The sequence below is a fragment of the Calonectris borealis genome, chromosome 3 (assembly GCF_964195595.1).
Source record: "Calonectris borealis chromosome 3, bCalBor7.hap1.2, whole genome shotgun sequence".
Taxonomy (NCBI): Eukaryota; Metazoa; Chordata; class Aves; order Procellariiformes; family Procellariidae; genus Calonectris; species Calonectris borealis.
In genome coordinates, this window is record NC_134314.1 from 87,714,222 (window position 1) to 87,732,884 (window position 18,663).

General features: G+C 37.1%; 1 protein-coding gene across 1 annotated transcript; it reads left to right on the forward strand.

Moving 5' to 3' along the window:
- The first annotated feature begins 821 nt into the window (after positions 1-821).
- EXO1 (exonuclease 1) lies at positions 822-18,119 on the forward strand. Its single transcript, XM_075148143.1, has 13 exons — positions 822-984; positions 3,083-3,202; positions 4,122-4,245; positions 5,014-5,151; positions 5,368-5,580; positions 7,326-7,513; positions 8,369-8,465; positions 9,089-9,305; positions 10,350-10,605; positions 11,829-12,312; positions 12,824-12,925; positions 15,630-15,823; positions 17,671-18,119. Exons 1-13 carry the CDS (start codon positions 824-826, stop codon positions 17,810-17,812), a joined length of 2,436 nt encoding a protein of 811 aa, XP_075004244.1. The 5' UTR covers positions 822-823; the 3' UTR covers positions 17,813-18,119.
- Positions 18,120-18,663: the final 544 nt, after the last annotated feature.

The following is an 18,663-nucleotide window of genomic DNA, read 5'->3' on the forward strand; positions in this document are numbered from 1 at the left end:
CCTAACGGCCTCCCCGCCCTTCCTCTCCCGCGCGGCGCATGCTGGGACTTGTAGTTCCCCGGCGGGGCGGGGCCAGCGCCCTGAGCGCGCGCTGCTTGAAAGCCCCGAGCGGCTGCCACGCGCCACGGCCGAGCAGAGCGGAGCGGAGCGGGCGGGGGCCGGCGCGCGGGCCTCCCCTTCCTCCCCCAGCGAGGTACGGGCGCGCGGCGCTCCGCGATCGTGCTCGTGCTCCCCCCGCCCCTCTCTCTCGCCCCCTCCCCGGGCAGCGGCGGCCCGCGCCGAGGCAAAGGCGCCGGCGGCGCCATGGGGAAGGCGGCCCCGAGCCGTGAGAGCTGCCTTGGGCCCTCTCGTCCCCAGACAGGTACAGTTCCCGGTGTTGGTAGGTGCGTGCCGTGGGGGGAGGCCGTGAGGGAGGGCGCGGGGGGCGTCGCTGAGGCCCCGCCGGCCCCTGAGCCCCTGACCGAAGCGGGGGGAGGGGGCCGTGCCTGGCGCCCCTTGTGCCTCCTCCCGACCCCGCTGTCTGTCGGGGAGCGTGCGCGGGGCCTGCTGCCCCCCAGCTGCCTGCGGGCCCGCCGGCGGTGGGGAGCCCGTCCCCGCGGGCTGCACGCACCGCTGGCTTAAATGTTTTGCATCTCTTCGGGCGGCGGCAAGGAGCTTCGGCTGCGCAGGGTGCGTGGTGGCACCCGCAGGAGCTTCTCGTATCTCTGGTTCAGCCCAGCACCCTGTCTGCCACCTGACCTGACCTGACGTTCCTTGTGCAAAGATCGAGACTCTACCTTGTGCTCACGCTTTTCATTTTCCCGACTGCAGTTTAAGTAACACCATGGGGATTCAGGGCCTACTCCAATTTATCAAGGAGGCTGCTGAGCCTACCCACGTGAAGAAATACAGAGGGCAGACGGTAGCTGTGGACACCTACTGTTGGCTGCACAAAGGCGCTTATGCTTGTGCTGAAAAGCTGGCCCGAGGAGAGCCAACAGATCTGTAAGTCTTTTGGTCTCAGCCCTCTTACAAATTAAAGCTTTGTTAGCTTGACATTTCTTGAGCTAAAAGCTAAATTAAAGCAGTTTTACTTCTTACTGTTGCTTCTGAATTCCCAGTCCCAGTTGTACTCTTTGGAAATGGAAATGTTGTAAGTAAATAGCTTTCCAACTGTGCAAAATAAATATTGAAGTATATATTGGGGGAAAAAAAATCTCTAAAATATTTTCTATTAAAACACCAATGGTTAGGTGAGTTAGTTTTTCTCCAGCATGCCTTGATCTCAATTATAATCTAATCTTTCTGATGAGATTCTGTAGATGCAATTCATATGTTTCAAATTGAGTATTATTTTTAGGAACCTTATTTGTACGAAGGGATAGTTTGTAAATACTGCTGTGACAAAAGTTGTAATGATACTGAGGAATTCTGATAGATGTGTTGTCCTCTGAATAAGTTCAGCTTTGGAGCTTAGATCAGATTTGCGTCAGTTCTTGCCCATCTCTGGAAAACTGGGTTGAACTCTTGTTTTTGATTGAATATAGTTTTAAATGAAGATTAATCTTTATCTTTTCAGAAATAAAGCTACACTTTAGCTTTATTAGTCTAGACCAAACTTCGCTTATGAAATTTTGATTAAATGTTTGATTGGAAGCAAGAAAGAGTTGGTGGTTTGCAAATGGGTTCAAATCTTTAACTCCTGCTTCTGTTGATATGAAGAACTGTTTCAACCAACCCTGCTACCTGCCTTTGAAGGTAGTGGAGATCCCTCAGAGTCCTGAGAATAGGATACACTTCAGTTGAGAAAGAAGTTGACTGACAGGAGAAATACTAATAGTCATAGGAAACTTTGGAATGGTTGAATTTAACTACATGAGTATTTTATGACCAAATCTTGTTTCCATGCACATATGATTGCTGATCTTAGACTGGCACTTTAACTATAGCGTTGAGAGTCCTTTTACACTTTAAAATTCATCTGAATTGAGGTATTATATAGCTACAATCCTCTTTGCTCCTGTCTTTCAAAAATCATAGTTATTTTTCGGTTTATGTTTTGTAGCTTTAAATCCAGTTTCTTCAGTGCTTATATCCTTTGATTCTAAGTGCTCCCAAGGCCCACTCTCTCTCCCCTCCCTGCCCCCTGCTGGAAAGGTTGCTCTTGCTGTTTTAAACAGTGTCCTTAAAAGAAAAAGCAAAAGCAAACTTGAATTTTTTTTTTTTTTTACATTGAGTGTCATTGTAATGAACTTGGTGTTTACACTAAGATTTTAGTTTACATTAGATTTTAGTTCTGTGCTGCTGATGAAATGATCTTGTACAGATCTGTAGAAATAACAGGTAAGGAGATCAAAGGTCCAAGGGAATACATAAAGTCTGGAATTCCCTACAAATATTTTACTAAGGGATGGGCTTGGAAGGCAGTGGAGGATTGCCTCCTGGTCCATACATCATCTTTACTGTTAGTACAGTTTGGGGAACTCTCCTGTCTTTTGGAATATTTTCAGTACTGTGCCTGTATTTTTAGTATGGGAAGATAAGTCTGCGTGCTTGTCCATAGCATGTATCCACCATCTGGAGAGAAGAGTGGATAGTTCCACAAAGAGGGGTTTTAATACCCTATCACTCCTCCAACTCTACAAAAGTGCATTTAGTCTGCCTTTCACAAGGCTTTGGGGAAAGATATGTACTGTGCTTGTCTGCCTCCTGTTTCCCCGGCCGTTGTGAATTGACTGTCTGAAACTAAAAAGATGATCCATGTTTTAACTTGTAAATTTTTTGGCAGTGTTGAATCCTAACATACCAAAATCAATCCGAATTGTACTCAAGTTCTTATTTCATTTTGTGTAGGAGTAGGGGGCAGTCAGTCCGGTTCTGAGTTGGGAGGTGGAGCATTTCTCTTGTTAGGGAAAAAAAGTAGCATTCAAATGTTCTTACTCTTCTTATGGTGCTGGGGAAATATATGGCCCATTACTTCCTTGAACAATAGTTAGTCCTAAACTTACAGTTCTCCTTTCCTGCAAACAGAAAATATGCAATAGACTTGTGCTTACTAATAAAGTTTATCTTTCTTTTCTTACTTTTGTTATTGCTGATACAGTTATGTAGCTTTCTGTATGAAACTTGTTGATATGCTCCTCTCATTTGGAATTAAACCAATTTTGGTATTTGATGGATGCACCCTACCTTCTAAGAAGGAAGTGGAAAAGGCCCGACGAGAGTAAGTACTGGACTGTATTGACTTGCAAGCAAAGCAGTATGTTTAACACTACAAATCATTTTCTAAGTTGAAAAACCTTAAACTTCAGCAAGGTAGTAATCTCTGGTAAACTTTCCTGCAATGTAGTGTTGTTTCATTTAATCTACATTTAAAAATTATACAAACCTCTTCTTAGAGGTTTTATTCCAAAAATAGAAATGCACTTCATAAATGAAAGCACTTTTATAGAGGAAGGAAGTAAACCTCTGAGCATTAGTTCCTGTAATGTATTAAAGGCTTTTAGTTTACCCGCCCTCGTGATCTCTGGAGCAAAATATTTCTTCCCAATATAATTTTATTTAAAAATAACACCACCTTCCTCATCTTTCTCTACAAATAATCAGACAAACTTGGTTCAGGTTTGGATTCAGGTCCCTATATAATGGGACTTCTCACTGAAGCGGTGAGAATTTTTCACTAGTGTTTTTTATTTATAAATTCTCATGGGACATACGCTTCCTTCAGTGTAGAGCCAACAATTTCCGATATTTGAAATGAAGTAAATGATGCCTTCTATCCTCTAAAGCAATAAGTATCTAATGTCAGGCACTCCCAAATTCCATTATATCTATTTTACTGCAACCTGAGAGTGGGTGCCTCTCTTCTTTTACGCTGCTGATTTCAGTTCCTGAGTTGTCACTGTTTTCTGAGAAAGCATTATAAATTTCAACATGCCAATCTAATAGTCCTTGTCAATACAGTGACTTAGTTATTCTTTTGTTTAAAAAAAATTACACAATAGAACAGATTTGGGAAGTGTTCATCTGCAAAACAATTTTTTTTCCCCCTTCCCTAGCTGTCTCTCTTAGTCTTTTCTGCAGCTTGCTCTTTTAAGTGAAAAATAATCTGAGATTGCTGGATATTTTTGTTCGTCTTTCAGGAAGCGTCAAGCCAGTCTTCTGAAGGGGAAACAATTGTTGCAGGAAGGGAGACTGTCAGAAGCCAGGGAATGTTTTGGGCGCAGTGTAAATGTTACCCACGTTATGGCTCATGAAGTTATTAAAGTAAGTTGTCAACGCTGCGGATACTGACAGTTTTAAAAAAATCTACGCAATAGGTAGCATGTCTTACTCTGCTTTGTACGGCTACATCGCTACCTCTTCTAGGTAGGCAAGAAAAATATTCCCCCCTTCTTAGCCTCTAAGAATACTTTGGATTATGTTAGGCACAGTTAACAAACTCTAACTTTCACTTCAAGCTTATTATGCCCAGTTGTATGAATAATGATGATGTGTCAATTGAAATACATCTCTTCTGGCTGCTATGCACTGACCTTATAAGACCAACAGTTTTACTTTTGCCGCACAAAAACTAAACACAATTATTTTTTTTTTTCCCCTGGGCTAGTTCCTGAGAACAGACTACAGAAGAAATTTTGACTGCTTAAAAACCTTTCTAGTACCTTTTTGCTATCCTTCCACTGCAGTCATAGGATCTTTATCAAAATAGTACTACATTTGTGTAGTGCTGTATTCCTTTGTCCAGCGTATAACTTGCATGAGTTTGAAACTGGCACCTGTGGTCAGATGCAGTGAGCATAGTGTTACAGGCCAACCAGGAAAGGTTGTTTCTGTAAACTAGTCTCTAGATCTAAACTGCTCGAAACTTGAGTTTTAAATCTGAAATACTGGGCTCTAACGGGGGGATGGGTGTGTGACTAAAAAGATCACAATTTCAATTTTTTAAGGTAGAGGTTCTTATGCTTTCAGATGTCTTAAGGTAATTACTAAAAATTGATGCAAAGTACTTGTACGCATCTTGTTTATGTACAGGCTGCACGAGCCCGGGGAGTTGATTGTATTGTTGCTCCTTATGAAGCTGATGCTCAGTTGGCTTATCTTAATAAGACTGGCATGGTTCAAGCTATAATTACAGAAGACTCTGATCTTTTAGCTTTTGGATGTAAAAAGGTATGGAAGAAAATACTGATAACCTTTACCTCTTGCTGATATCTTAAAAGCAGAGTTTGATGTTGCCAAATGTGTTTGATGTATCGATTTACTTTTCTACAATAAATGGGGGAAACGGAAGAGATGAGAATAGCACTCAGCCTCTGTTTCCACCAAGTGCAACAAACTAGCTTATATGGGTGAAAATTATTGTTTTCACTTCCTTTTAATTTCCAGGTGTTTCTGAAAATTGACAAGTTTGGAAATGGACTAGAGATCGATCAAGCTCGACTAGGAAACTGCAGGCAGCTTGGAAATGTATTTACAGAAGAGAAATTCCGCTACATGTGTATTCTTTCTGGTTGTGACTACCTCTCGTCAATTCATGGAATTGGGTTAGCTAAAGCATGCAAGTTACTAAAATTAGCCAACAATCCAGATATTATAAAGGTAAACTTGGTTTCGCTTTCTGTGTTGGCTTTTTGGGAGATTATATCAAAATATATGAAATTAACACTGAATTGTAAATATGAGGGGTTCTTGACTTTCTCCATTTTGAGGAGAATGCTAAAAGAAGTATTTTTTACCTGTGCTTTAGAAAGATGCTGAGCTAAACTTACTCAAGTGTTGAAGCTATTATATATTTAATGAAATACACCGAAGTAAACTTAAATAAAGAATTGTTCTAATCCTTCAAGGGCGTATTCTATTTGAGGACAGACTTAATTTTTTTGTAAGGCTCTGGATTTTTTTTCCCCTGATTACCTGCTCTTTCTACTGTTTTTGCAGATTAGTTATTAGAACTGCTAATTGAACTCTGTTACTTTTGCATAAGTACACTTTTATCTGTTTGGGGGAGGGGCAGGAATTGGGAATCTTATTTGATTTCCTTTTTTGCACTTAATTACATACATATGGATACAGATATTTATATATTAAAAACATTGTGAAATTAAAGTTTGGTATGGTGCAAAACAAAAAATAAGGTAAGTGGGTTTTTTTCTTATCCAATGTATGAAATGAAAACAAATCTAGCATTAGGAAATACAGAGGCTAAGCGAGTAGGAGTAGCTTCTGTGTAGATAGTAAAGGAGAAGAGAGGTTTTTAAGAGCTAATAAGAAAAATACCTTATGTGGCTGTCCTGGAGGCAGGTAAATCTAATCCAGAAAAGCATTTAAATATGCAGTCTAATCAATTTACTGTATTATCTTCAGTTACTTGTATGCTTTAGTGGTTTGGGTTTTTTTCCTCACAGGCTGTATACAAAGAACTATGATTTTTAGTTTTAAACTGTTTTGTATTATGTAAAGCAGGCATCAAAGCAACTGGTTTGATTGGCTTTTGTGGATGTAAAAAGGGAACTTTGAATTTTTTCTATCTCTTTTTGAGCAAAATGTCAGGATTTACTCATTTGAAAAACTTTTCACTTAGTAATTTGTCATGTGATTCAACACTGCTATTTTCCAACAGTGTTGGAAAGTCATGAGCGAGTCAAAAAATATAAAGTAGTCCAACAGTGCCTGTTCAAACTCTTACTTAATGAGATGAGTAAATTTGCCTGTATTTAGGATGCATGGCCAAAACACAGCTGATATTTTATTTGGAGAAGAGGAGAAACTCTTGCCTCTAGCAGTATGATAAACTTGATCTTCAAAAGAACATAATCTGCCTTCTGTGAAACTGGAAAATGTAGAGGTCAATGAATTATTAGGAACTTCTTTTAGAGTGGTGCAGTAACAATACATAGGAGGAGCTACTGAATCAATATGTAGTCTTTTTTGATGAATAATGGGGGGGGGGAGAAATCTGATTAGTTTTGCTTTTTTCTATCCTAAAAACACCCACATATTGCTTATGTGTTCTGATAATATGAATGATAAAATTTGACATGCATTAGTTTTAACTTAAGGAGATGCTCTTTATTTCTATTCAGATTTTGTATTTATTTATTGGCCAAGAAGTGTTTATAAAGAGTTGAATTGTGGTGTTTATGTGATTGTAAACAACTTGAGTGGGAAAATAATGTACAAAACTTCTTTTTTCCTTACCCTGTTTAAGTTGAATCTTCTTGTTGTAACAGGACACACATTCCTCATTTAATTACAAGCAAAGATACTTAATAATTGAAATGGATTTAACCTTTTGTGTAACCTGTTTAAATGAAACAGTTAAGCAGGTTTGTTTTTTTTGACAGGTCATTAAGAAAATGGGGCAGTACTTGAAGATGAATATAACAGTACCAGAAGAATACATACAGGGTTTTACACGAGCCAATAATACATTCCTTTATCAGCTAGTTTTTGATCCTGTCAACAGAAAATTAGTTCCTCTGAATGCATATGGGGATGATATTGATCCAGAAACACTAATTTATGCAGGACGGTATCCTTTGTGTTAAAACAGCAGAGTGGGGAAATAAGGGTGAGCAGATGTGGTGTCTTATACTTTTCATTGCATCTGTAGTGTACTTACATTTTTCGTTGTATCTCTGCTGTTGACTAAAGCTTGGCTTTTCTGTAATCTTAGAAAGCTTTTTCTTTTCTTCTTTTCTCTTTTGCTCTGATTTTAATTAATTTAAAAAAAGTACAGGGGGTAACTGAGTGACCTATCATTGACATATCATTTTAGGCAGAAGTTATTTATCTTTTTTTTCTTTTTAGAAAACAACTTGTTAAATACAGGTTATATTTAAACTGATTGAGTCCCTTTACAACTGTCTTTAATTTCTGCCTGTGTTAAGTGTGTTACAATCTCTTCCAGTTTAATTCTTGCAATCTGTGTTCAACTCATTCCCTAATCTAAGCATTTCCTGTTTTACCAGATATCTCTTCCTGTAGAACAAGTAGCATTTTGCCACATTTGTGCAGCATAAATTTCAGCATGGAAGATTAGGAAAACGAAGAAAGAGGGGGGACTGTTGAAGTAGTTACTAGCTTTGTATGTTCTTCAAGACACCTAATCTGTGGCATTTCCAGAAATTAGGAAGGAGAAAGATGGTAATTTTCCTGCTGATGACTGAAGGCTTTCCTTTTGACTTTCGTGATTTGCCAAGCACTGCAGATCTATTACAACTGCTGTTGCATCAGATGAGCTATGAGTAGTGTATTAATTCTTTTGGTTAAGATTCTAGCAATGCTTTTTAGCACAAAAATGGGAAACAGCTAGTCTAATTTTCATGCTACGGTTCTTGAAATTTAATGTAATTTTCAGATATTTCCTTTAATATGATGGGAACAGACATTTTGGTGATGGTACTGCTTTTCAAATTGCCATTGGCAACATTGATGTAGATACAATGGAACAAATTGATAATTATAACCCTGACACCGCACAGGTAACATCTTTGTTATGAAGTTATATATTAAGATTGGTGTGGGTCTGAATATTCATGGAAAAATACGATTGAATGTTATCTGCAACTAACTTGGCAGTGAAAGCTATTCATACAGTTACAGAAACTGTATGCTCCCGCACACATATTTCTCATTCAGGTAAAATTATTTCTCATACAGGTAAAATCTTACTTCTCATGGCATTTGACTTTAATGTTTGTTTTACTTTCAGACTTTTTTGATAAGTCCTTAATATTATTTACAGAAGTAACTGATTTAAAAAGAAAATTCTTGGAGATTTGGATTTCTTCCAAGTATATAACTCTGAGGAAAGTATTTTCCCAAATTGGGTTTTCTGAAGAGAAATAAAATTTAAACTTTTAATTTTGTCTGAGATGAGCAGTTAATCACTTGCGCCATATTGGAATGAAGAAGTCGGGGCAGCACAAAAGAAAAAGCATTTGTATGAAAAGTATGAGAAATGTGGGAACAAAAAAGAAAATGTTTGTGTAGAGTATGTCACTAGTTGTTGTGCAAATGTCAAAATGTCCTTATATGCTAAATCAGGAAATCATATGTAGAAGGCAAAGTTATAAACCTATGTCTTTTTAAAATTTTTTTGTAGCCTGTGCAGCAGAGAAGTTGTGGCTGGAATGACAGACATGCTAATCATGTAAATAGCATTTGGAGCAGAGACTACAAGCTTGGCCCTAATGCAGATACTGTTCCTCATAAAATGCATTTACTACAGAAACCAACAACCAAAGGCATGGAGAAGATAATTAGTGTTAAAGGGCTAAAACTTCCAGGCAAAGAACTCTTGGCAAAAAGGCCAAGGAGTGGTATGTTTTTTATTAAAATAAGTATATAAATAACAGTAGAAGACTGTGGGGAAAGAAAGGATTTTATCTTGGACTTGGTGGCATGAGATTTTAGAGGCCTAATTCTAACTTTTATCATCCATATTCTTATTTCGACAAGCTGCAAGATTAATGAGCCATAATATTAAAGCTTACGTAACAATTAAGGGTGGCAGCAAACTTTCAGCAGCACTTGATTTTAACTTTCTTTAATTTGCTATAAAACTTTGTTGTTTTCAATTTTAAGTTGTCATGTTTAATACCGTCTGTTCTATTTTTAGGTATTTTTGGTTTTAATTTCCATCTTATAATGGCTTGTGAAGAAATGAAAATAGCCTATTTTTCCTAGAGTTTATATTTGGCCAGACAGAAAATTTAAAGAATGTTTTCTATACAGGCAGCATGGTGTTAGAAGAGTATCCCCTGTATAGGTATTCTTTACACCAACTTTCTCACTTTCTCTAGTAAATCTGTGCTATCTTGTCTTCTACATCACCTAAGTTATATGTGCTGAAATAAACTGTGGGCTTGTAATAGAAGGGGCACTTCTTTGTTCCCATTGTGCTTTATCTGATATGGTAAGTATTTTCTTCTGCTTCCTTTGCTTTCTGATTATGCTACTAAGGCTCCTTTTTTGCCTTTGTTACTCCTAATATCTTCCTACTCCCTGGTTTATCAAAATATGTAGTTAGTTTAGCAATATGGCTTTAAGTCAAATTTAGTTTTCCTTTCAAAGTGTTTTAAAGAAAAAAAAACAAACCCAAACAAAAAAAAACCAAACAAACCTCATGTTTCATTTCATTTGTTCTGCCTTCACCCCATCTACCTTTTCATAGAAAGTTACTTTTAAGGCTATGTACTAGAAAACAACTGTGTTAAAGACTTCTAAACGGTAATGTCAAGAATGTTGCTACCAGACCTTACTAACATTTTTAAGCCTGTTAGAGTAAATATGTAATGCTCATTTCTCTCATAACTGGTTAATTCTAGAACATGCTTCTACAGTGATGCTTATATTGTCTTTAGATTTAGAAGAAATCTCAGATGGAGATCTGTTGAATCAATATTCATTTTCAAAAGCGAAAAAATTCAAGAAGGAGAGTGATCATGATAGTCAAGCACAAAAGAGTGTGTCAGCAATACAAAGCCTTGATTCTTCAGGGAATTCTATCACTCAAGAAAGCTCTAACTCCTTGTCCAGAGTTAGAAATAAATTTGCTTCCTTTCTACAAAGGAAAAACAAAGAGAAGGATGCTGTAATTGTTCCAGGAACAAGAAGCAGGTATGCTTGCATCACATGTTTTAATAAGTAGCAAAATACTATTCGCTGTCCTGGTTGCTGAATACTGAAAATGAGAAAAATGCTCAGACTTTTTTATGCAACTATATTAATGCACCTGTAGTCCTGACCTGAGATGGAGAACCCTTTGTGCTATCTATGTGTGAGAGAGATAAATAATGTCAATTTTTTACTGCAGAAATGAAGACTCTGGGACTATTCAATACAATCTAGCCTCTGGGTATCAAAATTAGTTAGGAATTGGCCGTATTTCTTTTCCAGGTAAAGGTCATATGATATATCTCAAAAAAAAAAAAAAAAGAGTAGGTGTTTTGTGCCAAATATTTAAGCAGTTGGTGAATGTATTGACTTATGTTGACAGGGGTTTTTGTTTGTCTCAGTAAAGCCAAACCTGGTCATGCTGTATGACAAATACCTATTCTGATCCCATCCAATTCAGTTGATATTCCTGATCTCTGCACCAGCACTTTGAGAAGAGGGACTTAGTTAAGTTTTTTTAATTGGCTGTGTGTTATGGGATTTTTGGTCGCATTTGGTCACAGCTACTTGAATTGGTTTTACAAAGCATTATCACAATTATGTATCTTATTGTGTAATTTTTATCTTAAATAATTTGAATATTTTTGAGCAGTGTAATTTTACAGAACAGTCTTAATACTGATGTTCTTTAGCTTTAACGCACACCTTCCTGAGCTGAAAGTTTTGTTATGTTGCATCAAAAATAAAGAATTGTCAGTGATAGTAGGTTCTTCTCTAAAGCAATGCTCAGTTTCTTAAAAAGCTCTGACTTACTCTTAGGAGCTGCTGCTATAGCGTGGAAAAGAACTAGATAGGTTCTAGTTTCCTTGATAAGAGGTGATGAAGTGTCTCACTACTGTTTAGCTTTGTGATAATTAATGAATATATTCTTAAATTTTGTAGGATTCCTAGATGTTTCTCTTTTTCAGATGAAGAAACTTATTAGTATTTCAGTCAAGGAATGACATGTTTACAGATGCTTTTTCCCCCCCCCCCTTTTTTTACTGTTATCTGTTAAATGCCTCCCTACCGGACTAAGACTTTGCCCATTGTCAAAATAATTTGTGTCTGCAAGTACACTTCAAAAATAAAATTGACGGATAGAGACAACTATTGGATTTTGGAGATGACATACTCATTTGCAGTAACTTTCTTTTCCCTTGCCTTCACTTTTTTTACTTTTTTAGGTTTTTCTGCAATGATGCAATTGTGTTAGATGATAGAGCAAAGAAGGATGACAGTGATCTAACTCAAAATGCTGACCAGGATTGCCAAAAACAGGAAGTAAAACATGTAGCAGAAGACGTTTCTCAATTTTCAGAAACTGAAAGATCAACAAAGACTATCTTTACACCTCCTGGAGAAACGCAGAAAAATTGCTTCCAGTGGTTTAGCAGCCTTGTAAATAATTCAGGAAATCCTCATCTATCTCATACTGTATTTTCACAGCAGTTTCACCAACAGAGAAGCAACTGCCTGGTATCCCAGGAAAATCAGATTAATGGGGTACAAACAGAGAGTGGGGCAGTGTGTGGCGAATTGGAGGAAGAATCCTCCCCCTTACCAGAACTGGAACGATCATCACTGTCTCAAAGGTCTTGTGAGCCATCAGAATGCAGTTTGGAGTCCTCAGAAATACTGCAAGTGTCTAACAACAGTTCAGATGCAGAAGTAAGAAAACTAGACATTGTTTCAGCACTTGCTTTCACTTTAAATTATAAAAGAAATTGGGCAGCAAAGTCTTCTCTTCAAAGTGATACCCTGCAGATTACGTTGTTTGTGCTAACAAAACTTGTCAATGCTTAATACAGTTATGTGGAATGGATTGATTTACCAGCTTAAATCAAGTCTGTTCTATGGTTTTAGTTTGTCTTCAGTCCTTCCACTGCTATCACTACAGAGGGTCATAAAAAAAACTGGTAGGCTAGCTTTTGTTCTCTGCTTTTGTTAGTCCCTGAAGAAGTTCTTTCAGAAAGCATGTGTGTGTCAGCATAGTGTTGCTTGCTGAAAATAAGCCCGGGTTTTTGTATAAGTTCTTAGGATTGCTGAAAACATTATACCTTATAAAATATATATGCGTCGATATAAAAATATACATTGTGTGAAAAGGAAAAACCACACAAAAAAGCCAAAACTTTAAAACCAAAAATTTTAAAACCAAATTAATTTTCTCTTGATGAAGGAATCTGACTCCAATTCAAAACTGGCTGATGATCAATGTACTCGGTCTCCAGTATTTTCTGCTGTTCAAACTGGCAGAAAAAATACCATCATGAAGACCAAGGTAAGAATTCTTTTAACTTTACTATAAGCTCTACTAAACTCTGAAAATCAGTTTTTGCTTTCTACTAGTTCATTCTAGAACTCTTAATGAAAGAATCTTAAGCAATGCACATGTTGGCAAGGGAAAACTATATTTTTGTTCATCTATATCAGAGCTGATATGAACTATAACCAGGCCACCTATGATTGATATCACAGTTACACCTTGTTTGGGGATTTTAAACACTTTGATATAAAATAAGAAGCCAAGCTAAGGCAAAAAACCACTTCTTAATTTTCCTCAGGCATGCTAAATACCCAGGTTTTATGATGCAAATTGCAGTCATGTTCATAATCCAGATACAGTCACAAGATACAATCTCATTTCATTGCTTGTCTTAGTTTAGCAGTCTCCTTCCTCTTTGACTTGAAAAAGCGTGCTTTAAATTTCAAAATCTGGGAAGGTTTTAGTCAACTTCTCTTGTTTAATTGTTTCAGTTAAAAGCCTTGTTAGACACTTAACGAATCAGTGTGGAAGGAGAGTCAATTTTCCTTCAGAGCCCGCATTTCAGTTATTTTTCCTATTGGTTGGGCACCTGTAATTTGACTTCTGTGTGGTTTCTTAGATGTCTAAGAATAAACTTATGTCCCTTGTCTTTGTGACATTTCTAAAGAGCTTTACCCATTTGTCTAGTTTACTAAAACTTCTAGGACCTTAACAGCTGAAAGTGCTCTAACTCCTTAGGCATTGTCATTAGAATTGGCCAAAAGATTCATAAGTCAAAAGAAGATGCTTTCATCCTTTCATGTATACACCCACTGACTTCTTTCTCGTAGACGGACTAAAAATCACAAGCTTCTCTCGGCCAAGCAAGAATGTTGTGTGTGTTTTGTATAATAGTGACATCCTGTGGTTATTGTTAGTAACTGCTCTGTTAAGCTGGAATTTACATCTTGATTCTGGAACACCTGATTACAAAAGTTGATGCTTTTTCATTAAATTAACATTTTGCCTGCCTCTCCTCAACAGTACTGAGCAATGAAATGAAATCATCCTGGGACTCAGAATTTTATTACTTTGTTTTTAAGAATGTATTTAATGTTTTGCTTAATGTTTTGCTCACCTTAAAGGTATATTGGGAGAATGAATATACTAAATATTGGGGAATACACAGTATGGAAGTACTGAGGTAATATAAGCATCATATATAAACAAATTTTCAGGATGCTTGGAGCTCTTCAGACAATAGGAATCTGCTGAAAATCCGTGAGGACAGTAGGGTTAGTTTAAAGCAGGCAGCTAGTAGGAGGATTTCCCCTACTTGTTTCCTTGGCCATGCATTCCCTCTGTTTCCTTTGTGTGCTGGTAATAATACTTACAATGAGTTGGACCAGAGAACTGACCTGGCTGAAAACTAACTTGACAACAACAACCAAAAGGTCAACCATATTGGAACTTGGGCCCACTCAGACTCTCAGTTGTAGCACCAGTGAGACCACTGCAACAAGTAGCCAGAATTGAAGAGGAGGGAGGTAGAGATAAGGAGCACCGCTTTTGGCTCAGTTTTCCCTTAGGATTGCTTGCTGCAAGTGTAAAACAAGGGAAATCTTTGCTGCTGTTAAGTACAGTAAAAGATACCAAAGGAAATAAAGGGTTCCAGATTTAGGGAAGAAGCAATCGATCACTTAAAACATAAATTATTCTGATTTTGGTAAGCTGAATAACATAGCTGATCTGTAGAGAAATTTAATAATTGGGGGAGGCAATCTGGGGAAGTTGTCAACTCTTATCATGGTTCCAATCCAAAATGTGAAGTGCCTAGCTAGTCAATTCTAATACCAAAACTAATAGAAGCTTTTCTGTAACAGATGCCTGTAAGATAGTAAGCTCTCTAAGACCTTGTAGTCTTTTCTGTGATAGTATTCCAGCTGTGGTTTTTACTGCTAATTATTTTCCATAATTGCTATGAGCTCAGCAAAGAGGCTAATATTGACAGAAGAAAAGAGAGCAATCTATTCTGGTTTTAAGTTTCTTAGTGGGTATTCAACATACAGCTTTACCTACTTTTGCGTTAATTAGGTTATAACTGTGACGTAATTCAGTACTGCAAAGAAATGTAGAATTATGGGTGACTTCACACATGTTGCAGAAAGACGGAGGTGATAGATAAACAGCAAAATACTGTAAAGCAGGGAGTTCTAGTATTCTTGTTCCAATTTTTAGCCTACATTTTAAACTTTTTTTTTCTTTTCAAATTTTACTTGGGATTCCAAAATCTGCTTAGTCTATTCAGGTAGAAACAGTGTCATTTCAATAAAAAACTATGTAACAAGCGTGTGTGGTAGGGGATGACAAAATGCAATGTCATTTTGGAAAGAACTGAGGTATGAGTTCTCTTTGAAGAAAAGGCTGCCAACTTCTTTTATTTTAAGGAAAGAAAAGTGTTAGGTGATCAGTAGCAAATACTTGGATGAGGAAGAACTATTTCCATTAGCTAAGTGAAGCACCTGAAGTAGGCAGAGCTGTGCCATCTTCTAATGTGTTTGAGATGCCACGTTTTAGATTATAGAAGCTACCTAAATATATCTTATTGTGGCAATTCAGATTGCATTATCTCAACACAATGTAAAGCACTTTATTTTTTTTATTAAGCTTTGCAGCATAATATCTGTTGCTTAAAGGCTATCATTTTAACCATTTGTGCTGTAATATTAAAATCTCGCAGGTTCCTGGTTTACATAAATCCAGTTGTATAGGGTCGCGTATTGTTACAAAGCTCAAGCCATTAATACCAGCTAAAGTGAGCGGATTAAGCAGGAAACTGTCACCTGTGCAGAAGAGAAATCACTGTGATGCTGAAAATACTCTGGGACTGGAAGCCACCATTAGTGAACTCAGGAAAAACTTCCAATTTAAAAGGTGAGTTGCTTTAATCCTTTACTTGGCACCCTGTATAGTTTTTTTCCCAAATAAACAATTTTCAAAGTAGACTCTACAAGTCTCCTCCACGTCTCTTCCACACAATTCAATAAAGATAATAGCTTAAGATAGATATTTTCTACATACAATTTTGAATTTCCTAAGCTTGATATAACCATGAAGTATGATTTGTGGTAAATATGCTCTTCTAATTACTTTTTCCTTCCTAGCCAGGAAAAACTCTCAGCTAAAATTTGTTTATTGAAGTAGTGCCTTTAGTTTAACATAATTTACATGAAAATTATTACCATTGTTTGACATCAAATACCAAAAGGCATTTCTTAGTCTAAATGCAAAAGCTGCATAAAAGTTGTCGAACTTCATTGAATACAAGGTTGTCTCTATTTAACTTTATGTGCCTCTCACATTTTGAGATGGCTGATTGTCAGAACTGTTCTGCTTTCAAGATGATGGTGAATTGATGGAATATTTCTGTTAGCTGAAGTCTCTGGTTACAAGAGACATTTTTGCACATTATAAAATGCTATGGTTTTCCCGTGTGCAGATGACTTGGCTAACTTGAAGTTTCTGCAAATATCTTCAAGGTTTGAACTTGAAGGATAATGATTTTTTTTTTTTGAGATAAAGTGTATGTATTCTAACTTACACTATTTCCATGGGCTCAGGTAAAAACTCCTGGTGGCAAAGCTCCAAGTAGCAATCTCAACTTTGGATAAATAAGTCTTATTTAAATAAAATTATTATTCTCGTTAACCTGAAACCAAATGTGAGTAGGACAAAAGTATTCTCTTTGCACTGAGTAGTAAATGTGAGACTGGTGAGCATGTGTTAAGTCAGATGAATATATTTTACTAAGTTTGGGCCTTATGGTAGGCTATTAGAAACATACGGCTGATTTCTGTTTAAAAAATACTACTTGCAGTGTTAAAATTTAGAAATCTTACTTTTTATTATCCTCTTGATGTGGGTTAAGAATGACAGTTTCAAAGGGGAATTGAAAGTGTTTGTGTATGTATTGCTTGACCTCTAACTGGGAATGTCTGACTAGGGTTGTTCACAGGGAGAAAATTCATATATTTTGATTTATCAGACTACAGGCAGATAGAACAGAGTGAGCCTAGATGGCACTCCATTCCTTTTCTCTGCTGATGGTTGCAAGGCTTAGCTCCCAAAATCCACATTTCTATCCAGTTTTGGTTCGTTTGTAACTTCTGGGTATGTACTGGGGATATGTATTTTTGTGTATATTACTTACTTCTGTGAAAAATAAAGTGCTTGTTTGTTAGCTTTTAGGGGATTCTTTTCTTAATGTATTTCAGAAAAAGTTTTTTTTCACTGCCAGGACTTACTTAGCCCAAGTATTCTGTTTATTGTTTTTTTCCGATTTTAAAATGTTTCTAAATTATGTTTCAAGAATTATATTGTCTGATGGCAAATAAATCCTGTGGGACACTAATCTGTTCTGTCCTAATGTCAAGACTCACGGGATATATATGAAACCGCAGTTATTCAGAAGACTTAAATGTTAAGGAAGCACATACAACCCAGAGTAGGATGGGGTACATACAGTCTTTCAGATATAAAGCTAATAGCTATCATTCTGTCACAGGATAACTGGAACACTTGAAATCACTTTCAGTGAAGTTGTTCAGTTGTAGTGAAACTGAAATTAAAACTTACTTTATTTTGGGCTTATTCATAGATGAGTGGGTAGTTAGGTGAGGGGTCTTGCTTTGTTTTAACCCATATGTTCTTACAGGCCTGTGGTTAGAAACATGTATCATAACATTCTTGCATTTTGTTTTGTCTTTGTTTTTTTTGTGCAGGGAGTATGAAAAACTTCCCTCTTGTAAAAAGTCAGATCCGTTGGCTCCAATCAAAGATAATATACAGCTCACTCCAGAAACAGAAGAAGAAATCTTTAATCATCTGGAGCGTAGTCATGTTCAGAGAGCTATATTCCAATGAACTGTATGCTATGCACAATACGATGCATTTTTAATCATTGTCAGAATTTACCTTCTAGATATTTCATCAATATAGAAAAGATGCTTTGAAAACCAACTATATATTTTAGTCTGACTAGTGATTTGTCATCTTTTTTATAAAAGTGTGTATTGAAAGGTACAGTTCTATACTGACTGGAATAAAATCCTTCAGATGCCTGTGTTCTCTTATTCAAAGTCCCATGCTAAACTTTTGTCCAAACCTTTTTCAGCTGCCCCTGGGCATTTTATGTAGGTCACATATGCAATCCAAGTTTCTACAACAGCTATAGCTTTGCCTTTGCACAACAGCAGCAGAACGAGTTTGTGTCTGAATTTTTAATAGGTGATCATTTTGTTACCTCTTCCTTCTTTCCTCTTGAGCCTGATCTGGCTCCACGACAGGAGTAAAACTGCTGTTCAGTGTTCATAACAGCCTTCACTATACTTCTAACACTCTGATAACTATTTCTTTTTTTTATAAGGTAAGATATCCTCTCTCAACAGTTAGCTTTCTTTGATACAGTAATGTTATTGGTGGGAATAACTTGGGGACTGCAGAAAGGAACATCACAAATGTTTGGTTCCCAAATTCTCACATTAATAGAATGATCTCCAAAGAAATACAGTGTATTCCTCTTTTACCTGCTCTTCCCACGTTTGTAGTCTTATCCAACAACAGACACACAAAATATCAGTCCTCAGAACTAAGGGCTACAAAAGAGCACTGTCCTCACAACAAACCAAGCTTCAATTTTCAGCAGCCGATCAACTAAAGGGAAAGAATCCAGGTCACTAGGGTCCTTGCTTTGGATGACTGAATCATCATGAAAT